The sequence below is a fragment of the Lagopus muta genome, chromosome 3 (assembly GCF_023343835.1).
Source record: "Lagopus muta isolate bLagMut1 chromosome 3, bLagMut1 primary, whole genome shotgun sequence".
Classification (NCBI taxonomy): Eukaryota; Metazoa; Chordata; class Aves; order Galliformes; family Phasianidae; genus Lagopus; species Lagopus muta.
The window spans coordinates 36043268-36068686 of record NC_064435.1 but is presented as its reverse complement, the minus strand read 5'-3'; the positions used below and the strand labels follow the sequence as shown (position 1 = coordinate 36068686).

General features: G+C 39.8%; 1 protein-coding gene across 1 annotated transcript in view; it reads left to right on the top strand.

Moving 5' to 3' along the window:
• The first annotated feature begins 14381 nt into the window (after positions 1–14381).
• The window catches only part of CLVS1 (clavesin 1), a 97623-nt gene continuing 86585 nt past the window's right edge, over positions 14382–25419 (top strand). The window contains exons 1-2 of the mRNA XM_048938774.1: positions 14382–14556; positions 23812–24437. Coding sequence (XP_048794731.1) covers positions 24049–24437 — 389 coding nt within the window. The 5' untranslated portion in view covers positions 14382–14556; positions 23812–24048. The remainder of the gene's footprint in view (positions 14557–23811; positions 24438–25419) is intronic.

Below are 25419 nucleotides of genomic sequence, written 5' to 3'. Positions count from 1 at the left end.
GACCTGCTCCGAAAGCTGGATGCTCACAAGTCCAGATGGAACTGTGGCCAGATGGATTGCACCCTAGAGCACTGAGGAACTTGGTGGATGTGGTTGCCAAGCCACTCTCCACCATTTTTTGGCAGTCCTGGTTAACTGGGGATGTTCTAGCAGACTGGAAACTGGCAAACGTGACTTCCTTCTTCAAAAAGGGCAAGAAAGATAATCCTGGTAGCCATAGATCTATCAGTCTCACCTCGGTGCCAGCGAAGGTTATGGAACAGGTTATCTTGGGTGCCATCATGGGCCAGTTAAAGGTCAACCAGGGGATCAGGCCCAGTCAGCATGGGTTCATGAATGGTAGATCCTGTTTGACAAACCTGATTTCATTCTATAACAAGGTGACCCTCTTAGTGGATGAAGGTAAGGCTGTTGATGTGGTCTACCTGGACTTCAGTAGAGCCTTTGACAGTGTCCCTCACAACATCCTCATGGAGAAGCTGGCTGCCCATGGTATGGATGGGCGTACGCTCTGCTGGGTGAAATGTTGGCTGGATGGCCAGGCCCAAAGAGTTGTGGTCCATGGAGTTAAATCCAGTTGGCGGCTGGTCACGAGTGGTGTCCCGGCTCGGTTCTGGGGCTGTTTCTATTTAACATCTTTAATAATGATCTTGACAAGGGGATTGATTGCACCCTCAGTAAGTTTGCAGACGACACCAAGTTGGGAGGGAGTGTTTGTTGATCTACTAGCGTGTAGAAAGTCACTACAGAGGGACCTGGATAAACTGGGTGGATGGGTCTAGGAAAACTTTATGAGTTTCAATAGGGCCAAGTGTCAGGTCCTGCATTTTGGTCACAACAGCCCCAGGCAACCGTACAGGCTTGGGGAGGAATGGCTGGAAAGCTGCCTGACGGAAAGGGACCTTGAGTACTGATGGACAGTTGGATGAATGTGAGCAAACAGTGTGCCCAGGTGGCCAAGAAGGCTGATGGCATCCTGACTTGTATGAGGGATGGTGAGGTGAGTAGGTCTACAAAAGTCATCCTGCCCCTGTACTTGGCACTGGTGACCCCTTACCTCGAGTACTGTGTTCAGTTTTGGGCAACTCAGTACAGAAAGGACATTGAGGTGCTGAAGCAGGTCCAAAAAACGGCAACAAGGCCAGTGAAGGTCTTGGAGAATATGGCCTATGAGGAGAGACTGAAGGAACTGAGGCTGTTCAGTCTGGGGAAAAAGAGATTGAGGGAAGTTACTGCTCTCTTCCAATACCTGAAAGATGCTTACAGTGAGAGTGGGGTTGGTCTCTTCTCACTGCTGACAGGTGTCAGGACGAGGGGAAATGGCCTCAAGTTGCACCAAGGGAGGTTTAGGTTGGATATCAGGAAAAACTTCTTTCCAGAAAGGGTTGTTAAGCACTGGAATAGGCTCCCCAGGGAGGTGGCTGAGTCACCATCCCAGGATGTGTTTAAAAACCATTTGGATGTGGTTCTCAGGGACATGATTTAGGGGAGGGTTGTTAGTTAGGGTAGTTTGGTTAGGTTGTGGTTGGACTCAATGATCTTTAAGGTATCTTCCAACCAGAGTGATTCTATGATTCTAAGATTCTGTGACTGGGTAAAAAGCAGTAATGTAGCACAGGCAAAGCCAGAACAAAGAGCCCCAGTTTGAAAGCTCTTGGGATGGGACCTTGCTTCTAGCTTTTGTTATAACAGTGCTTATTAGGAAAGGAGCCAGCTTTGGTTTCAATCAATTACATTCTTTAATTCAGCCTCATAGTCTTCTATAAGAAGGAGAATATACTCAGGACCATCACACTTGGGGGTTCTTGTCCAGAGTTCAACAACCCAGGGTCTAAATCTGAAAAGGACACCTCTGGCCTGTATGTCCCTAATCTCATCTTGTTTATAAATCAAATACTGATTCAATTTAACTGGCATATGCCTTTTCAGCAGATGTTTTAGCAAACTTTAGTAGCTAAAATCTGCTAGGCATATCCCACACTAGAAAAGTGGAAGATTCAGCCCACGCAGACAGACTGTGTCATCTGTGGCTGTTTCATTTTTCTGACAAATCTGCTAGATTGACTTCCTTCTCATTCCATAATAAATGTAACAGTATTTGAGGCTTAGCAAAAGGGTAGCTATTTCTAATATTTGAAGCATTTCCTGAATTTAAGCTTTCTTTTTTTCTCACTTTTGCAGGAAGAAGTTTTTCATTGTGTCTAGCTAACTTCCCTTAGCTCACACAGGAAGCTTTCTCCTAGTTTTGCAATGACTCATGAATTACTATTGAAAATGTATTGTAACTTAATACATACTTGTCTTCCTATAGATACTTAACATAAATAATGCAGTGAAAAATTGGGTGTCAGCCTGCTTTAACACAACGCACACACCCTCCTGTTTTATTTTTTTAAGGTCTGTCCTGCCAGTGTTACCATTCATCAGTTGGCATTTTATGGGAGTGCAATCCCAGATCTCCAGGTAGGTGAAGTCAGAAAGGAAAGAGATGAAACACAATGACAAATAGCCAGTGCACTTGCCTTTACTGAAGGAGGCAGATGAGAGCTGTTGTGTCCTGTAGCATATGGAGTGTGAGCAATACCTCAAACTGGAAGTAGGGAACAAAATCCTGTATCCTAGATGCATCCACAACAAAAAGACAACCACAACAAAGAGGAAATCTATAACCTAATCCAGTGTCTATCTAAGGAGCCAGTGCTGTTGGTTGTTTTAGAACGCTCTGACTTTCAATTGACACATGTTCAGTCAGGCAATGATTGCTGCATTTACACTCATGGATAATTGCACCATGTGTTGAACTAAATATTCACATGGAGTACAACAGTATTGATTCACAACTCACTTCTAAACATCACGAAAATATCTTCCAAGGGGGAACAACGAACAGCCTTTCTCTGAAGGAAATTGGACTTGATTTGGCATCATTAAAAGAGTTTAAAAATCACTCACTAGAGTATTACAGTGTCAGCTGTGCTTATCTGTTGAGGTGAAGCTTCTTCACCAAAGGAATGATACTCTGAGCCTGCGTACATGATACATACATATCATGCAAGATCAGTCACTAGAATAGTTAATGGGGCATAAGGATATATATGTCAAAGGATTATTGGTTTTGTGCAGAATTATTATTTTCTCAGGACCCTATTCCTCCTAGAAGAGTTATGACACTGTCTACTGGTGCCAGTAATTCAAGGAGACAAGCTACTTATGGGTATGTAGGCGTGTGCAAAAGAGTTGATTTAGGAAAGATCACCTAGAAACAACTTCATTTTGACTACATAAAGAATTAGACAACACATAATAGAGTCTTTCATTTCAGTTTTTAATTCCTACTGCTTCTTATTTCTGTTCTTCATCCAGTGCTCACCAAACACTAGCTCAATAGACTCAAGCTAGTGTTCATCACTGTCCTCTCTGCGTAGCTTCAGTTTGACAGCACTGGTGTGAGATACCTTCTCCTGTTCTGCCAGGTGAGCTGGGATGATACAAAGCAGTAGACAGTTGTCGGATCCCATAGCCAAGTACAACTCATATTTCAAAGCTGGAAAAAATAAACTCATGAATGGCTGTCTTGCTTCGAGGCTGAGCAATTCTTATTCTAGTTTCAAGTATTAGAAAAGATCTTGGCTGTATCTCAAATCCTTTTTTCATGGTGTCACATAAGACACAACGTGATTTAGACAAATGATTCTCCAGCAATTAAAAAACTGGCTTTCAAAAAGGTTTTGTGTAATTGAATTCTCAAAGAATTGTAACCAATTTGTCCTAGCAATATTCTCCTCTTCTTTTACAACTTCTTTTGATGATTCCAAAGTCATATTGCCCTTATTAGTGAATTAGGACCTATAAGATTTCTGTGCTCTAGTCTAATATTACTGTCCTCAAGCTGTGGAGCAAGAAATTTAAGGCAGTAAAAGCATTGATTTTTTTCACTGAGCACGTTGTGAGATAAATGGGAATAAGCTAGAGACATCCTCTGTGCCAGGACTATGGTGTAAGTATTGAAGGATTCTCCGTCTATTATCAGCAGTAGTAACAATAGGCATTACTACGTAAGATAATAACAATAATAGGTACTATACCAAGGACTCATGTGCTGCATCAGGCTGTAGCAGGTAACAGGATATAGGAATGGACAGTCATTTTTATTTTCCCAAAGCCTTTCATCTGTGGCATTACTCTTTCACTGAACTTTAAAGTCGGAGCAAGCTAAATTAGTAGCAAGTATCTTCATGTCCCGTATGTTAGGATTTCTCTGCTGAGAAGTGGCAACTTTATATGTTCATGGCATATGTTCAGTCATCCCTGTGGTCCTTGAATATAAACCGGGGATTTAATTTTATTGCTTCAAATGTGTCACACTGCTGGGTTCGCCCTGCATTTTCCAGATGCAAATGTAGCAATATTTGTAGAAGAGATGTTCTTATGTACTGCAGTGATAGTCCTGCCTTACACATTCTAACACCAAAACCAGCAAAGTGAAAAATGTTGGCTCTGGGGTAGATGTTACAAACATCAGGTGTAGCAGTGCGCATTACAAAAGGTTGTTGAACGATGTTGCTGAGCACCCCGGTGGCATCCCATCCTGATCCAGAAACGCTTGCTTGCTCTGCCCCCCTCCGGAGGCTGTGGGCTGACACATGAAGATCTGGGGAATCTATGCTAACCTGCTCTCTGCTGTGACGATGATCCTACAGTTGTTTCTGAGAACAGGCAGGTTATAATATGCCTCTGTAGTTCATACTGCATGAAAAAGGTGGTACAAACCATTGATCCCACTGATGATTGTTAAAAAAAAAACACATGCTGGAGAAAGTGCACAAGAAATAACAGTGGATGGAAGCATTGTGCACCATCTGGAGCTGGCAAAATACTGTAAACCATGCTTTTTATAAAATATATTACACAGGGTGTATGAACTGACAAAAGGAAATCAAAATTAGCAAAGAAAATTAAAACAAATGGTGGAAATCTCTTGTCATACAAGTAAGTAAGGAAATGAGTCCACTGTGTACTGAGATGGGCTAAATGTGAAACATTAGAATAATATGGCTCCAAATTCAAACTAATATTTTGTCTTATTTTCAGCAAGAAAGATGATGTTGATGGGATGGAAGTAGTCTCAATGGCTAATGAAAGTGGATGAATGCCTAGAGACAGAAATAACCACATCTAGAGTGTAAGAATACTTGGTGAGCTCTTTCAGAAACAAGGTAGTTTGCAAACTGTGATATGAAAAGCATTCTGAATTTTTAATGAAATATGAAGAGGTATCATCTGACTAGAGCAAATGCAATAGCCATATATATATATAAGAAAGGGGGAGGGAAATAATAATTTAATCTGGATAAAAAGTAAGTTGAACACAGATTTTGACGAAGCGAATATTTTAATGTAGAAAATAAACTAGAAATCAGGATAAAACCCAATATGCATTTAGAAATGGTAGATTTGTCAGATGACTGATATCAAATACAGATACGCAAACACTGCCAAACACAAAACCAAATCTTATCTATCGGTATTGCAGCTAACTACTGACTGTTCAGGAAATTATAGTTTTTGGAGATCATGTTAAGATAGTTAAAAGATATATGAGTTTGAAATCAGCAAAATAAAAGAAACAATTGATTTAGAAATAACTATCAGTGGAAATCCTGAAACCTTTGGGATTAATTTTATAACATCTTCATTAATGACTCTGGGATAAAAAGTTTGAGTGTATTAATGAAGTTTGGTGATGACTCAAAGCTCAACAGAGAGGCAGACTGTAATACTGTACAGGAAAACCTAAATGACCTTGAGAGTAGAGTATTAGGAATGGGATAAAATTTAATTGCATAATGTGCAAAGTCATGCACTTAACGAGCTTGTAACATGAACTTCTGCAAATTGGGAGTTCCACTTGAAAATGACAGAGATAGAAGAAGACCTCAGGGCACTTGCTGATTACAGGAGGATTGTGAGACACCAGTGAAGAGTGGTCATGAAAAAAGCAAATGCAACAACTGGAAAATATCTTTCCTAGTAGAGCCAGGGTTGCATTTGTGCCCCTGTGTAAGACACTCATCAGAAATCCTGTGAACTATCATTCATCTCCCATTTCTGAAAAAGACAGTTTCAGATGGGAACAGATGTCAAACCAGCTACTGGGATTTTCGTGAAGCTGGAGACTTGAATTTTCTTCTGTGTGAATGCAAAGGCCATGCAATGTTGTTACCTTGCCCGTGGGTCTAGACTGGCTCCTAACACAGTGCTAAGCCATGCTTTGTGTATTAATTGGCATGCAGACACGAATTCCCAGAGTCTTTTGGCATAAAAATGATAAAATTAGCTAAAATTTGATCACTGTTTATAGATAAACAGTGAGTTTTGTAGGACCATAGAATGGCAAAGTTAAGAAAAGATTAAAAAAAAAAAAGAAAAGGAAAAAAAAAAAGAAAAAGAAATTTTTTGCTGGAGATTAAAAAAAGCTTTATCTGAAAAGATTTAGTTGTAAAATTATAGAGGAAAACAATCTTGCTGTAAGATGGAGCTCAAATTCTTTTGAATGCTCTATGTACATTCTTTCACAAATGGACTCACAGAAAGTCCTCAGGCCCAGATTTGTTCTGTAACAGCCAGACACAGAGTTCTTGGTTTAAATCAATTGCTCACCAGGGAACATTCAATTTTTAACAAGTTTCAATTCTATATAGAAAAATACCTATTCAGTTCAAGTTATAGGTGCCAGTGGCTTCTTTTTTTTAAAGAAAACCTGGCACAGAACTGTGCAACTGTAGAAAATAAAATGAAATACTGAAGGATGCTTTTCTTTCTTTTGTAGTTTCTGCATCCTTTACAGTGATCTGCCATTGTATTTTGAGATTTGTCTGATGTCAGACCTGGGCATGCCAGGAAAATAGTCATCAAAATGATAAGGTCATTCACAAATACTTTCTCCAAATATGGACAAGTGTTTTCACACCAAAGATGGTGCAAAAGAGGCAAAATATTTTTTCCACTAAATGCTGTCTACTATTCATGCTTTCATCACTTGGATACCAATTACACTGAAAATTGTTCTTCATGAGGACTCTTCTGCACACATATATCTTACCTGTTGTCTCCCTCTCTGTGCTTCAGAGTGGAGCCCTTTTTTTGGAGGTAAAGTATTTGTCTGCCTTTTGAGTCTGCTAGAGACAAATTAGAGTCTGCTAGAGACAAATTACCAGCTGGCAATTTGTAACTCTTTGCTAGCTAGCTCTATCTGAACTCCCTGAGAAGTTCTTTTTGAAGACATTCAATTTCTTTTTAAATTTTTAATGTTTTCCAGCTCTCACAGCCATACATAATTATGGAGATTAGTTTGGATTTCAAGGAGAGATTTGTTTTTAAATATATTTTCAGTCCTACATGCCCAGCTATTGCTCCTCATGTTCTATATTTGTTTGTAGCTTTTCAGAGATACTGAGAAACACACTGTTTTCACTAAAATCTAGGACATGTAAATACTTGCCATCTCTTCACATTATACTGCAGTTCCATAGGAAAAAAAAAAATCCTGGAAGAGCAAAAGAGACAGAAACTCTGTGCCACAGAAGTGCCTATGCAGAGCCACTCTGTCATCTGGTTATTCACCTGTGCAGAGTTTTTGACATTTCCTGAAGGGTGATGCGGGTTGGTGGCTCATAGTGTTCAGTGGCAGGACTCAGCAAGACTGCTCTGCAATGAGATATCAATATGTGGAGAGGGCCAATTCAATTTAATGGCTATTTCTAAAATCTTAAATTATAATCTTTCTCTAAGGGGGAAGCAAGGCAGGCTCTACCCAGTTAGCTAAGCAATGACTGAATTTGGACACCTAGTTAAAGAGTTTCTAGGACTTAGTGCCTCTCCAGAGGTGATGTGGCAGCTGTGGCAGACACATCAACAATATCTGACAGAAAAGCTTGCTGCCAGAATCCATCCTCCTTTTTAACACTTATGCAAACAATTACGGAAGCCACCTTTCATGTGTACGCACAGGGAGACGTAGATATTTGCAATAGTATATGTGAGACATGGAAGAGTGACATTTTCTCACACACACACACACATCCCAAAGCCATTAAAATCTCAGCCAAAGGGGAAGGATTTCTCAGGACGTGTGAAGTGACAGCTCTTGGCATTTCTCCAGCCTGCCCTCCCGCAGGTTCGTGCTGCATGAGAACAAGCTGATTAACTGTTTTCTCTGCCCTGAAGCTAGGGGCACTTAAGGGAAGAGGTTGTTCCTTTTATCCTACAGCAGAGAGGCTATGGGCTCAGAGGAGGTAATGAGAATTTCCCACTGGTTTCACCTTCTCCTTCCCAACTGTTTTTCTCCCTTTTCCCTTGCCCATCCTCCATCCAGCTTCAATGTATTTGCTCATTAATGATTACAAAAAAAAAAGAAAAAAGAAAAAAAGAAAAAAAGAAAAAAAAGCTAGCTGGTACCCACAGAAGTGCAAAGCTGCTGCTGAGCAGACTCCATTTGCCTTAGGATTGGTTCCCGCATCTGCTTGTGAGGCTGCCAGTCAGGGCTACAGATGATTTAAGAGGCTTTTTTATTGGCAATTTAGTTAAACCTGCTGTGCACAGCTAGGTCTTGGGAGAAGGAAGATGAATGCACATTTTAATGACTGAATCAGCATATATTGGGAATCAGGATGGCAGCAGCCTCACCTCCCTAGTGGCTCACCAGCTATGACAACTGAAAAGCCTCCTGCCTGTTAAAAAGTACATGATTGCTGTATTCCCCTCTGCTTGATATATATTCCAGGTGGATTGTGCTGGGACTCCCTGATGACATTAAAGCAAACCCTGTGTTTGAAAGATGATGTTGATGTTGTTTAGACCCTGATTCCAGTGCTGCATCCCAGGAGGGACAAAACTGTACTGTGGAGCAGTTTTAGCAGATTGTTACATTCCTTACTTTCTCGTATGAATTGGTAATGTACAATGTCTGACAGCTGACAGGTGTAATAGCTGTTTTACATACACATACATACACACACTTACCCCCGTGCTGGCTGGTGTAAACTAGTACACCTTCCCCAAAGTCATTGGAGTTGCTGATTTATAGCTGTTGAAGATTGCAGCCATGGTGCTTGTCTCTATTTTTGTATATATATGCATATACATTCACATTTTTCAGTTTTCAACAGATAGACCTCAGCTACCCAGAACAAGATCATGTCCTCCATCTGTTTTCATTTCCAACAGTCTCTGCAGTCATACAGAGTCACAAATGTGAAATTCTTCCATATCCTTAGTGACATTCAGATAATTGAATTTATATTGCACATATGCTTGTTTACACATACAACAGCTCACAGTCATTATTACTCTTTCTGATTTATGTTATTCCCATCCAAAGCTGCTTATGCTTATGTACATCATTCATTCCAGAAATAAATCATCACATAACAAACTAAGTAATCAGATGATAGTATCATATTAAACACACCCCTCATTTCTAAATACGCCAAACTCCCATCCTTTAAATCCTCTCTTTTTTTTTTTTTAATCACTTCAGAAGATACTGTCTTGCACTTTGAGCTCAACAGTTAAAGTCATTTTGGACGGATGCATAGAAACATTGCAGCTTGAGGAAAACACACAACAGACCTTGTGAAATTACAGAACACTGCATTTAACACACAGGAGAATTAACAATAAACAGAATACATAAATCAAGGATCTAGAAAATCGTATCTGAGACCAGTATGTTAGGATTGAAACTGTTTATCTGCAAAATGATCCCAGCGTAGAAAAGCACCAGGAAGCAGCCAGGCACTTCACATGATTTTTTTCTGGTTTAATTCTATATCAGACCACCAGAAATGTACTTGCTGTGCTCATCTTCTTCGTGGATCTCTTGCCTCCCTATGAGATTTTTTGTCACATGTGACAACCCCTAAGTCGTCTTATTCCTGGACTAGGAATAAATCAGCTCTGATCTTCGTTTTTTTACTCAGTAAGACTGTTCTGCCATGCTATTCCATAAAGGCTGTATTATATTATTTAGGTACTACCTATGAAAAATATGACTTCTCATAATTTATTTACTTCTGCAAAATGATATGTAATGGTTTTGACAGACAGTGCCATTATTGTTTAGATAGAGTAGTACTGACTTTGTGAGTAACTAAAGTCAATTAGGAGTAGGTCCCCAGGTGACTTAAGTTATAGGAATTCCACTAAAGTCAGCACAGCCAGTGCTGCCAAGTTAAGCCAAATACAGACATGAGGCCAAAACTGTACCTGACTTAAACAGCAAATCTGGGCCAGAAGTCATCATGTCCAACTCCTAAGGGCCTTCAGAGAGACACTTATAGTTTTATGAATGCTGTTTGATCTTTACTACCAAGCTGCTTGGCCTGGACCTACACCAGGAACTTTACAACCCCAAAATAAGCCTGCTGTGGGATTTAGACCATAGGTGATAGCTGATGGGGGTAAATTCGGGGTTGCAGTTCTGAGATCTTGGCTTTATTCGACTTCTGCTGCTGGCCTTCATGTGCTGGATCTGTTGGTCAGCTCCCAGAATTCCATGAAGTTGGGAACATTTCTGCTTCCCCCCTCCATGCACTGAAGGCCATGTTCCTACGCTGTACAGATAGGGCAATTGCATGTGAACTGCAAAAGAGTAAATTTTCTCCATCAAATGTAAAACAGGCAAAACCTGGACCCTTCTCATTAAATAAATCATAGTAACAATCCATTTGCATATGTTCTGCATTTCTGGGTATGCATTTTTAAATATTTTAAAGGTTCAGGAAATCTGGGAGGACTTATGAATCCTTCTGAACTGTGATATAAGAATTACTTCTCCCTTAAGAATAATGATTTATTGGGTCTAAGCAGTTTTAGCATTATTATTTTTTAACCTACTGGGGCCTTCAGCGCAGTTACTTTCAAAGGAAATAAAACCAGATGGTAATTGTAGATTAGGGGAAAAGAATGAGCTCCTAATTAATTATTAAAATTGACTTAATTTTAGAAACTTGCAGCAAATTCTTCATAGAAGAAAATTTAAAGATACAGGGATGTTGTTTATTGCATTACTTCTTAAACTCCTCATTTACATGATTAGAAGAATATTTTAAATACTGGAGAAATAATACTGGAAGTGTAAATTATACTAGATATATTAGATATATACTAGATATATTAGATATACTAGATATATTAGAGATACTAGACACTAATTACTGTATTATATTGAATATAGAACATCACTTCCCCGCTATTCACAAACACTAACACTATAAGATTCTGAATATCTATTTTTTTTTTCATTTAATATAGAAATACAAAACATTTTGCTGTAAACAGAGTAGATCCAGTAGAAACTATCTATCTCACCTAGAGCATGGAGCAACTCTAACTCTATTACAGTTTACTTTTCAGTTAATGTTCACAGATACTTTTCAGTTGTGTTGAAAACATACATTTCCTTTCAAAGTTTGTTATTTCGCTGCTCTTCATTAAAACAGAGAATCAATATCTGTGATGATAGGGAAGACCAGGCTAGAATAAATTTAATATCAAAGTACTGTTTCACTCTATGAAGAGGCTGCATAAAATATCCTCCCCCGTGTAAATTGATCTATTTCCTCTGGGTATTCAGTCACTTCTAATGCCTTCAGTGCCAAACTATGATTATTGGTGCATTTTTCTTTCCTTTGCTCTGCATATTCAACTCTGAAAATGAGGGTAAGATGCAGGTCCAATCTATGCACTTCAGAAATGGAGATCCTTATGTCTAAGAAAACTTCATGAAACTGAATACTATCTACCTTCAACATACTTGTTCAAGGGGATATAATTTCAGTTGAAGTTCTATGATGGAGACCACACAAAGAACTGAGATATTAAGCATGCTCTCAAGTACAGAGTAGCCTTTTCAGAATGAAGGTAATGAGAAGGCGATGAAGCAGTGATGAAAAAGGAATCTGAGAATATTTGCTGTGGGATCGATACGAGGCCCTGCAGTAATACGTTTAGAGACTTGCTTCTACCATAGCTTTCTGTTACATGTCAGTCATCCAGTGGATTGGCAAAATCTGGTCACCTAACATCAATACTAAAAGAGAAAAAGAAACCTTCAACCAACAAACCAAATGAAAACATTAAATCTCCAAATATTATACATACATCAAATTTGACACTTAAGAGCCAATACATTTGACTGCCTAAGGCAGTTGGTTTATAGAGTCATGCTCATTCCACTTAATATTATTAACAATTCCCAGGGAAGTACTCCATAGTTACAGTAGCTAGTAACTAATCTTTATCATATGTTCAAAGGGGGAATCTTGCAACGGGACTATGGAAATTGAACAAATTCTTTTGTTTCCAAACTGATGTCTATGCAGAAAATAATGATCTAATGAGACTATTTACTAACTGACTACTAACTTCCCTGGGGCTAGAAATGGTTTCTCCTCAAGTGGTGGGACAAATGCTATTGTGGGAGTTTTGAGCTCTCTGCCTTTGAGTTGCTGCTTCACCTCTTGCAGTCAACGTGATTGAGTCACAGGATGCAAATGGGTATATGAGGGTATGCCAGTTTTTAAACATGCTCAGGATTAAATCTGTGATTGGGCACACAGTTTGTTCTAAAGGCAAGGGAGATATTCCCAACAAATTATTTTTGCCTTTGGTCATTAATATTGTGGATTTTCCCTGAAAAAGCAAGTAATTCTGACTGGAAGAACACTCTTTCAAATAGAACAAAACCACAGGCTTTTCCTCTTGCTGACAATGCTCCTGCCACTTTCACAGTCTCAAAGCCTCCTTTGTCCATTAGAATCCAAGACAAGCCACTACAGGGTCAGATCAAAGGTCCATCTAGACTAGTGCCAGCAGTCATCAGCAGGGGAAGACTAAGGCAAGGAATAAGAGCAGGGTAAGGATATAAACAGTCTTTCTGAATGCTAGCCCAGCCTCCGAATATTTGTGTAGCAGGGACTTACTGAGATAGAAGTTCATGTTAAACAACCTGTGATGGGTTTCTCTTCCAAGGATATATTCAACACTTTTTTGAAGCCTAAATTTCTGTGGAAGTGACTTCTACAAATTCACTAAACATTTTGTGAAAATTATGTCCTTCAGTTGGATTCAAAGCTAGATATAGTAGGTTTCCTTTGTCCTATTCTTTGAATAGGAAAACTTATCTTCCTCATGCTGTTCACCCTTATTAAATGATGAAAACAACATTATACCACATTACTTGTTTTCTCTTTTTTCCATACTGGAGAATTCTACTCTGTCATCTCTTATGAAGAGGTTGACCCATGTATTTTTTCATTGCTCTTTATCACCTAGTTTTTTACTACGTGGGATCCTTCAGTATCTCACACAGGAGATTTGTCCAAAGCAAAGAGACCAAGAGTCTTACGTTGCTGCTTTCCATGAATTGTATACAGAAGAAGCAGAGGAAGAAATGCATTTCACAGTTACTTTTGATTGGTCTAACTGTGTTTATATGAGCAGTGGAATGTGAATTTCATTTACTAAGGGCATTGAAGTCTTTCAAATACAACTTCCTAGCATAGCTCTTAAGAGGCTGATACAGAAATAAATTTTCAGAACCAACTGAAAGAAGTTGTCTTTTGTAAGTCCTACAGGACTAGCCAAAGCTTACAGATCCCTGTAACAAAAAGGCTGATTGCTTTAACAGTCAGCAGAAGACCTGTCGAACTCCTTGTCAAAAGGTATCTTGGAAAAGTGATTTAGAAATGTGTAGCTGTTCTAGGAGAGACTGAGAGAGCTCAAGGATAAGAAAATTGTCCTAAAAACAAGCTTAAAACTGTTTGGGAGTGAGGCTGGGAGAGCTCTTATCCTGTTTTCATATTCTTCACTAGACATTCTCTGTGGCCGCTATTAGTGCCCTGCACTAGGTGTACCTGTAGTCTGACCCAGACGAATTTCTATTACAACCCAGGCTGCCATATTCGTTAAGACAGCCCATCTATAACTCATGAAGGTTACCCTTTCTGTGGCTGCTGTAAATGCCGCAGGAGGTTGTGCTATCCCAGAGTTTCTCTCGAAAGAGGTGATGCGCGAAATAACGTCAGTGAACACCATGCCACCAGGTGAAAGCCCGCACTAAGCTCTCGGTGATGGGCTGTACTGTTGCTTCCCCGACTGTCAGCAGCCTGCGGCTCCTTTGTCACCACTCCCCCGGCGGTTGTGGTGCGCCGAGCCCGCAGCCTGGGAGCGCCAGGAGCGCCGGGAGGCAGCCGGGCGGGCGGCAGGAGGGCTTAGGACCCAGGGGGACGGCAGCCTCCGAGTGGAAGGACCCAGGCTTTGGTGCACACGCCTCCAAAAAAAAAAAAAAAAAAAAAAAAAAAAAAACCATAGCCCCGTGGAGCTGGCGCTCTCTCATTCACAGTTTTCTAGAGAGATCTGAGCCTGAACCTGGGAGCCGGGAGATCTTTCTCACCCACCCAGCTCAACGGCAAGGACACCTACAGGGAGAAAAAAAAAACAAACATCCCACGCAGCCCCCCGCCGCCCCGAGGCAGGCTGCCTGGCTCTGTGCAGGTATTTGGATTTGTCTTTTCTCGGGTTGCGGCAGGGCGGCTCTCCGCGCTCCCGTTCCTCCCCCGCGCCACCGGGCCCGGGCTGCGGCTTTTCAGCACCGCTGGGCGGACAGCTCCGGCCGTAGCCCCGCCGCGCTGCGGGCAGGAGCCTCTCCCTGCCCGCTTCCTGCCCGGCCCTGCCCCGCTTCTGCCTGCTGCCTACCTGCCCTACTCCCTGCCTGCCCTATTCCCTATCTGCCCTTCTCTTTGCCTGCCCTGCCTCCTGCTTCCTGCCTCTCCTCCCTTTCCTGCCAGTTTTTCCTCTGCCCGCCTGCCTCATTCCACCGCTCACTACCGTCTCCTCGTCTCCTGCCTCCACTGCTTGCCTCTCTTGCTTGCCTTGACTCCCTGTTCCCTGCCTCCTCCATCTCCCTCAGCTGTCTGTCGTGCCTTTCTTCCTCCCTCCCTTGTTTCCTATCTGCCCTGCATCTCCTCCCTGCCCAATGCCTGCCTGTCCTGCTTGCCCTACTTCCCTTACCTCCCTTTCCTCTCCTGACTCTCATCTCTTTCCTGCTTCCTGACTCCCACCTACACTGTCTCTTTTGCCTCCTGTCCTTCTTGCCCTGCCTCTCTGCTTTCTGCCTTCTTGCTTTCTGCCTCTCCGATCGACTCTCCTTCCTGCTCTGCTTCCCTGCCTCCTTTCCTCCCTGCCCATATTTATTTTTCCTTTCTTTCATACCCATCTTCCCCTCTTGCCCTGCTTCCTCATCAGCAGCCCTGGAGGAGGGTATGAGAGCTAGAAAAAAAAAAGAACTTAAGTCCAAAGAAACTGATCAAGCAGGGGAAAGAGTATAAGAAAGAGTATAGATCCAATTTCAGAGCAGATGAGAGCTGAGAGGAATGGAGAGGGAAGGGTTAAAACTGTAAGTTAAGTTGCTGAGACCCTAACTAAGTACAGAGGGATAGAGGCACAAGCAGAGACTGTTGCTTCTCAACAAATTGATGCCTGTTTTGACCAAGCATATTCTAACCAGAAGGGGATGAGAGATTAAAGAAAGGGAAGAATGTTCAGGGTCAGTCAAATGTTCAGCTTTTCCAAAGGCAAACAGTGATAAATAATGTGTGCAGTGAAGAGGTAGGGTGAATCATGCTTATCCCATGAACCTTTTGCTGGAGGAAGTAAAGAATTACATTTTGGTTTTACAAGCAGCAAGTGTTTTCAGGGAGGGTTTAATGCAGAAAATAAACACAAAGCAAATAACTGCTGGAGAATCCCCTTGCATGCTACTGATTTGATTTTAATTCTGTCTGCAATGGTTTAATCCTGGTGAGGGTGAAGGGGGATTGAAGAAGGTCATAGGAAGAAGGGAGCTTTCAGTTTAAAAATGCTGATTCCTAAATCTGAACAAGCTCCAGGAATAATGAAGTTAAGGGGCAGATGGCTAGTTGTTGTCCATCACTAAACAGTGACTGGATTGTATTTGGAAAGAAAAATTAAATTACAGAAAGGCTGCTTTCATGTGCTTTCTGAGCAATCCGATGGTAACGCGGATTTTCCCCAGTAAGAAAAGTTAATTCAATGCCAACATCTAAGTGACAGATTATGTAACAGTATTATGTCAAGTATTGCATAGCAAAGGTAAGGATTTTCTTTTTTTTATGTAGCAATGCATCAGATAACCACACAGCTCTTTCCCGGTTTTGCAGTCTGTATCCTACATTGAAGTTTGCTTGGATAGCTCATGTTGTCAGCATAATCAGCTCTGTTAAGTATCTGCTATAGGATGTTGCTGATTATCTTAAGAATTTTGTTGACTCATCCAGCTTTGAAAGCTGTTGAGTATTTTCTAAAGACTCCTGTAAGATATACACAAAACTATAATGTAACTTGTTCTAAAAACCTTACCATGCTTACCTTACTGTTTCATCATTTCTGACTGAATCTGGTGCAGAGACCAGATTCTCTAATACTGAGTAGCACAGAGAGCTACAGAGTAGGAGTAAGCAGTGCAGTTGGCAATACAAGGACTGCAGAATCAGCCCCATCACAATGAGCCATAATTCCATAAACTCTGTGCTTTGAACACAGAAAGTTTTGCAACAAAGTATGTAACAGCCTCCTTGTCTTTATAAAGAGGGCCTGTCAGTGAGAATACAAATTATCAGCCTCATAAAAAGATGGAGAGTATTTCCTTCAAACTAAACATAGTTTTTAATTTAAGTGAGGAGTTACTGGAGTACTTCTGCTATTGTTTGGCACATTAGTATTATTTTCCCTCCTATCCCACAGATGTAGTGTATGCCACATACACAAGCATAATGGGACAACCAGATCCCACCAATAAGAAAAAAAAAAAATAGGAACATCAGTCTTTTATGGAAGAGAAAGTTCAGTGAGCAGTATTTCACATAATCTTGGGCAGATATATATAAATCCTTTGCATGTTGATATTATGACGACTCTTAGGATTTTGTCTAAGAATTTCCGAAAGCTCTTTTTCATTTTTATTAATAGGATTTGTAGAAATAAACTTCTTAAGCTTAGTATGTTTGAATGCACAAGGTACTGTCAAATTACATTAAAATTCATTTTGACAGTGTTAGAAGAAATGTGCAGATCCATGTGTTTTTACTCCTTGAGTAGGTAAGGAAGAAAGAAGCACAGTAACATTGTATGAATTCTTGGGTGAAGAAGTCCTCTTCTGTCTCCTCCCTCCCTGCCCCCTCAGTTCCCTTTCCTTCCCTCCATTCCTTTATTCATACTTTCCTTTCTTCCTTCCTTCCACTCATTTTCTCACATTCTCTTCTCTCCTTTCTTCCTCTCTTCCTTACCTCTTTCTGCCACCTTACAGAATGGCAGATACCTTTCTCATTCATAGTGTATAAAGAAGAACTAAGTTTGCTACTAACAGGGCAATACACAACTGAGGCACTTAACATTTTTAAAGGAACATAACTTTTATAATGTATATGAAAACTCCCATGCCATTTGATAAACTTCACGTTGTTATAGTTGTAGAACTAAGTGTCCTCACTGTTTATTTCGTTCTTTCTTCTATATATCTTTATACAGATATCATAATATAATTTCTACAGTGCGTTAAGGAGTATTCAAGTACCAGGATTATCATTCCATGCTATCATTTCTCCTCATATCTTAATTATCATGCTTGGGGATTAGATTTCATGTTTTACATACTGCTGATAATTTCTGCTGAAAGAAGATTCCATACAATTGGACAAAGTGATTTCTTTGTTCAGTAGTTGTCAGGTTGCTTTTTTCATGGTGACCCTTCCAGTTCATGACTAACATGGAATTCCCATGTAGCCTGCTGCTTTCTGAAATGCCATAGGTCAGATGTCACATTCCCATAGGGATTAGCAGTTTATCTGTAGTGGGTGCAAATATAAAACTTTAAAATTATGTTCTGGAAATATATTAAAACAGTCTTACTTGGTTCACCACTAATTTGCTTATCTTTTTTTTTCAAATATATTTACAAGTTCTCTGAGTTTCCCTCCTCAGCACGTTGACAATAAGTTTTCAAATTTTGTGTCAGAAAATAGTGAGGCAATCTATTTCACATCTAACAGACAACCTTGTCTGTCCCTCCTGATGCCCAGAAGTTTGTAGCATCAGCAGGACAACTGCAGGCCAGTGTTGCAAGCTTGCCTGCCCTATAGGCAAACAGAGCTACAAGGATCAGCTGAGTTGATGCCACGGTTTTGTGCTGAGCCATGGATAATTTACCACTCTTGGACAGATAGATGTGGCCCAAGGGTATCGTGTAACTGACTCAAACTTACAAGGAGTCTGTAATATGAGGGAAATAGGGATGTGTGATGTATTGTTTTCACTGAACTAAAGGAAATGTTGGGTTTTGCACCTCGGCAAGGAGATCATAACCCAGGAAACAGTGGGCACCATCAAATTCCCCACACAGCTGTTAGAGACACAAACATTTCCTATTTTCATATTGGAGAGAAGCAAGAGTTCCCTAGCCAAAGGATACAGGAGAAGCAGGCCTTCAAGGAGGAAGGTCTGCAACATTTAATCCATTCAAATTCACTCGGAGAATTGGATCCCATAGGGAAGTAAGAGGTGTGAATAATTTGATCAGCAGTCAGGCTATGAGTTGGGAAGCAGTTGGTGCTCTTGGAAAAACCAAAGATGATATTCATTTTGGGTTCAGATTGTGCTACTAAAGTTTTGCCTTACACTAGGGAAACAGGGAGCATTGCAGTCTACCTTCTCATTTCTTAGTGTGCAAAAAGGTTTCACATTTTTCTCGTGGTGCAGAGTATTGTTCATAGAGTGGAAAGATTACCCAGATGTTAACATGTATGCTTGCAGCTCAAGAGACACATGCTCTTCTCCCAGCTCTGTGAAATGTTCCTGCTGTGACTTCAGGCAAATCACTCAGGGCATTACTTTTCCCCACTAGCTGTGGCAGATGCCAAGATCCTGCAGCCAAGGACAAGAGAGAGACAGATTTTTTCATTCCTTTTTTGAAATTAATTCTTAGAGCCAGGGTACAGCCCTTTTTTATGTCACTCAATCTCCGTTTTGGATTCTTACTAAGATACCCAAGACCTCAAAGTGCCAAAGAATCCACTTCTATGAGCTCAGCTATGGGCCCATCCTGCCCTGTGGAGTAATACCTGCTAAGCAGAGCACAGCCCAAAGATGTTTTCCATAGTTTAACATCAAAATATTTTTTTTAAAAGCAATTTAATGAGATAACACCCACACACTGAAATGAAATCATTCTATCTCACCATTTTCACACCCTAGCAACCCACTTTCTTCTGGCATGATTTTAGCATCTGTGTATGAATGTTAGGAATTAGGAATTACGTAAGGAGACAAATCATAACACTGGTGACTATTAACACCAGGTGATGATCAAAGGTTAGTGCCTCCCCCATTTGAAAGCTGTGGAAATGAACTTCCACATGGTGCATATCTTTCGATGCAATGAAATTTCTTATTAGACAGAGGTTTCTAAAAGTGTGTGATTGAAGTGGATGAAGAATGGCCAAGTGTGTATAAGGACAACATTTCTGGAGGCAAATGGTGTTGTAAAGGCAGCAAAGTGGGAAAGAACAAAATGTTTCAGACAAACATCATCTCCACTGAGGACAGTTTTGGCCAATTATCCAATTTATATGGCGCAAATAAGGGTTGAATGCTGATCCAGAAGAGAGTACTAGAGCATGTTATGACCTTTGAATGGATAGTGCTATGTAGATACATCCTTAATATATCACCTTAATTTTAGTTAATAATTAAGTATTGTTTGATTGGTTGGCTTTTTATTAAGACTTATTTCCAAGAGTCGGGCAAAAAATATAAACTGTTTAGGTTAAAATCATAACCAATTTATAATATTTTTTCAACTTAAGCCCTCTTTTTGTCCCTTGTCATTCTCTTGAAGAGAAAACAAATACACTGAAATGGTATGTGACATCACAATTTTGGTGACATTTTTCCTTGTTTTTACTGTATTAATAAGCTGTGTTTCAAATTCTGTTAAAAGTCTTTCCTTATTTAAAGCTGAGTTTTGTTCCTTTGGAGGAATGATTTATTTTAAGTGGCTGCTAAAAGACATTCGGAGAGCAAATATTACTTCAGGAACTAAGAGTCACAACACAGAAAAACAGCTATTGAGACTATAACAAAGAAACTGAGATTCCAACACATAGCAATAATATTCAAGATAGGAAAAAAAAAGGCCAGCATCATGGAGCTGTTGTACTGTGTCTGGAGCAGGGCCACTAAGATGATCAGAGGACTGGAGCATCTCTCCTATGAAGAAAGGTTGAGGAAACGGCTTGTTTAGCTTGGAGAAGAGAAGGCTCCAAGGAGACTTCATTGTGTCCTTCCAGTACTTGAGGAGAGCTTATACATGGGATGGGAACTGACCTTATCACTGTCTGATAGTGGAACAACAAGGGGAGTGGCTTTAAACTAAAAAAGGGGAGATTTAGATTAGATGTTATGTGGAAAGTCTTTACTCAGAGCACAGCTTACCCATGAAAGCTCTGGCTACCCTATCCCTGGAGGTGTTCAAGGCCAGGTTAGATAGAGTCCTGGGAAGCCTTATCTAGACTGATCTAGTGGTTGACAACCCTGATCACGGCAGGGACTTGGAAATGGATGGTTTTTAATGTCTCTTCCAATCCAAACCATTCTATAATTCTACGATTCGTTTGGGGGAAAAATAAATAAATAATCATAAATAAATAAATAAATAAACAAATAAAAGCAGAACAAAGATGCAAACACCTGAAAAACTGGCAGATGGATAGGAGTATACAGAACACCAGAAGAGGAGAAGATCTGCCATGTGTGTGGCAGGGGATGAAAATGGAGAAGGCACCTCTGCTATACCTTTGGGAATCAGGATAAATCAGTACCATTTGAGAGTAACAATTAAACTGGTAACTACAGAACATTAAATTTATTGTCAGGGTAAACAGAGGGAGAACCAAGTCACTCACTGATAAAAATCAAGAACCTCGAAGTCAATGGTGCTAGACAGAACTACTAACCCTTGAGTTGTGCTGTCATTCAGACAGAAAGAATGATGTTCATATACATTTTGGATTATTTTGAAATATATAACGTTATCCCAGTAAAGCATTTGAGTGCAAAGGACGTTGCAGCTGTTAGTGAGTATAATCTATAGATACTGTAGCTCAATTCACTACCTGAAATCTCTGAAATACATTTAAAAATCTTTGTTCAGTTGTATTGAAGGTTTGTAAATTGTTTTTTTTGGCAACAAAGTTTGACAGGAAAGAACCATAACTCTTTCACCTTGGGTTCATCCTGGGGATGAAGGTGCTGATCCATTGAAGTAAAAACAGAAAATCTGATGATGATAACATCATTTTAACACCAACTGCCCAGAAACCCTATGAGGAAATGTGAAGGGCTGAACTTTCCCTCCTTGTCTATCTCCATTTCCTTCTGGAGCAGGCAGCAGTTGACCTTTCACGAATTTTCCTCATTTCCAAAGAAGAGTCTTGGTGGAGGTCAGAGTCTGAAAAGGAACCTCAGCAAGGCATGATTTTCCTCTCATATACTCTCACAAAAACTGTGAAACCACTGAGGTCACTTTTATCTGCCACAAGTCACAGTGGTTCCAAATTCACATTCAAATTCATACTGACCGAGCCTGAGATGACACAGCCCCCACATCATCTCCCTGCTTCCACCTCTCCTCTGCCAAGCACCCTCGAGCACAGCCAGGTGCCTTTGGGCACTGCACTACCCCAGTGACAGCGTCTCACTTAAGTACACCTAACTAGCTCTGTGGAGATGATTCTAACTCAAAGCATGATTTATGCAGTAAAATGCTAATGCCACCATTAATCTGAGATCTAAAGCACAGAAAATTGGCCTGATCTTCTCATGCTCTACATCAATTTTATATCAGCAGAGTTCTGTTAATATCAGCAGAGTTATCCTAATTTCTGCTCGTATATGCAAAAGGAAAGCATCCTTTTTTGTGTGTGTATGCAATCCAGCAATCCATATTTCTTTAACCGTTAAGTAACCTGCACCCATAGATTAGCCTCTCAGGACTTCAGGCATGTTACTCTGGAGTCTTTCACACTCTGCAAAGGCTTGTAAAAGGCAGGCACCCTTCTTTCCTCCTATTTCTGCCTTTTCCTACTTTTTCCCAGGCTGATAATGAATCATTGGACGCTCTATCCTGCAGGTAGCTCTGTGCGTCTTCAGCTCCATAGCTAATACAAAAAGGAAATGCTTAACTGACTCCCTTTGATATCACACACTGATAAGTTGCGTGTCTGTTGCTGTAGAAAGAAAATGTTTGGGGGGATTTTTCTTATCCTTCGCCACACATGTCATGTAAGCAAATATGCAGAAATACTCTGTATTCAAATTTAAGGATTCTGGGTCTGCAGCTATGGTATCTAAAATGCAGTTTGTTTCAATGACAGGCAAGATCATAGAACAGGGGACTTGTTTCCCCTGTGCTGATTAACTTCAAGGACCTGCAATGTAACCTTGAGCACCTCTGACTAAGAAGTGCCCTGGCTGCTGCTGTCCCCTTGGTTTGATATGAGAGTGCTGAACCCAGGGGAGCAGTGGAATGGAGCAGTGTTTGCATTATAAATAATTCATGATTTTCCAAACAGCTTTCTTCAGATATAATAAAGCATATCTTTCACTGAAGAATTCCCTTTTAATTTTTAAATCAATTTTTTTTTTTTCTTCAGAAATTAGCCAGAAAGATAAATCAGTTAGGCAGCGGCACTTTTTGTTTGTTTGTTTGCTTGTCTGTTTTTGTGATGCCTAAAGTATTGGATGGATCTTGATCTTCCTTCACACACATTTCACAGAGGAACAGACCTTGATCTTATTTCACACAAGTGTAGCTACACAGACTTCGATGACAGCCTCTTGCTAATTATGTCACTGAAATGTAAGGGACTCACTGCATCGTTTTGCTCATACATAACAGCTTAAGAAGCTCTTCTTATAACACTCGTGAAAACAAATTGAAGGTAAAGTACAAGAATAAAAATGAAATTCAGAACTAGGTGTTTTGAGAAAGCTACAAGGTTCTGAAGACAAGAGTTTGGCATCAAATGCAACTAGAACACCAACCCTGTCAGATTAGATTCATCAAACACTTTATTCGTGGGAAGCTTCCCATGAAAATATTCAAAGTCTCAGTGGGAAATATTTTGGTGTGGTTTTACCAAGAAGAAAACACTCCTGATTCTGGTGGAGTCCTGTTTCATTTTTCAGCAGTTTTGTGAGTAACTCAGGGGCTAGTTCAAGGAAAGCTACAGGCTGACAGTACAGGTGATAAAAACAAGCAAAGCAAGTTTTCATATTTTGCAGGTGTGCAAATTTACAAGCTGAAATGTTGCTTCTCTTAATGGTTGAAAGAAATTACTATTAATTTTACTATAGTCATTCTAGGCTTGAAGATGTGGAAAGCTGGAACTCACTTTTATATGACAATTTTGCAAATAGTATTTTAATGCTAAAATGGTATGGCATATAATTGTCAATTAATAAGAATGCCTTACTGAAAGATTAAATATATACATTGAAGATATCAGTGACTGTCTTGTAATAACTGTACTCACTCTGAAATTATTTGGTTGCTGTCCTCTTACATATGAAGTCTACAAAACAATTTCATTGCTATATAAATTTCAAAAATGTGTTTATGTAAGCTGTATACACACATTTAATCTTTCTTAAAAATCTATTTGCTTTTTCTTTTAGAAAGTGATGGAATAAACAACACATTCCTTTGGATGAATTATACAGCACATGAACTGCCAATTATTCTTTGTGCAGGAATAAGAAAAACCCTTCGCTTTCATTTATTACGTATCAGCTTGATAACAAAAAAACTTTTGAATGGCTCATGGTCACAGCAAACCATTAATTGAATGGGATCAGCACTTCTCCTACTAAATTATCTCAAGTCAAGGATTTGGAAAAGAGATTTTTGCAGCAATGACCCATTTACAAGCTGGACTTAGTCCAGAGACTATAGAGAAAGCCCGCCTGGAACTGAATGAAAACCCAGACATTTTGCACCAGGATATCCAGCAAGTCAGGGACATGATCATCACAAGGCCTGACATCGGGTTTTTACGTACAGATGATGCCTTCATCTTGAGATTTCTCCGAGCCAGGAAGTTTCACCAAATGGAGGCCTTCAGACTGCTGGCTCAGTACTTCCAGTACCGCCAATTAAATTTGGATATGTTCAAAAATTTCAAGGCTGATGATCCAGGAATCAAACGGGCTCTGACTGATGGGTTCCCAGGAGTACTGGAAAATCGTGACCACTGTGGCAGGAAGATTCTTCTGCTTTTTGCAGCCAACTGGGATCAGAGTAGGTAAATGTAGATAGTGTCCTTATCTTTTTGCATACATTTACACTCAACTCATAAATGAATGTTTGTGATCATATTTAAAGAAAGGTCATTTTTTGTAAAAGATTTTGTAACCATCAGTCCAATTCACTACAACTTTTGTCTAATCTGATCACCTCTCATTCTTCAGATTTAACACCATTAAGAAAAGGGTATATCAGGGTATCAAATAAATAGTTTGTGGGTTTTTTTTGTTGTTGTTGTTGTTCTGTTTGTTTTTTTCCACAAATGTTTTAGTCAGATAGTGTTGACTTGTTATAAATACATTAATGCCTATTATAAAATTGATTCAGTAATATCATAGATTAGCTTAACAGGTTGTCAGAAAAGAAAACATACTCATAGCTGTTCTGACCATATTTATCCTATCTCCAGACGTATTCACAGACGATTTTTTTCGTTTTAATCATGGCCTATGTTATATCTCCAAACTGCATCATCATATCTACATACTTTGGCTAGTTTATACAGTTAATTTGGCTAGGTAATCTGATAAATAGAAGATTCATGCAAAGCATATCTTCTGTTCAGGTCATTTATTTACAGAGTACAAGCAAATATATCTACCAGCCATTATTATAAAATGATGTTCTTAAATGTTGACATGATTAGCCATTTTTCACCACCTACTTGAAGTGATATAAATACAAAGAAAAGGCAATATTCTCCAAATAATCATGTTTGCATCGTCCTCTTTGTCAGAAGTTATTTCATTCCATTTTCCATGCCACCAGGGTAGAATGGAGAAGTTTAATCAGCTGTTATGATTTCTATGTCTAGTGCTACATCTGCTGATTTTTCATAAAAATCACACCAAATAACTAAATTCGATTCAAGATTTGAGTATCAAAAATTCTGAAGATTTCCAGGCAAGAGTTTGTCTTGGCAGAGTCCTAAGCTGTTCACCAATGTGTCTTTCATCCTTAGAAGTTAATAGATTAAAGCT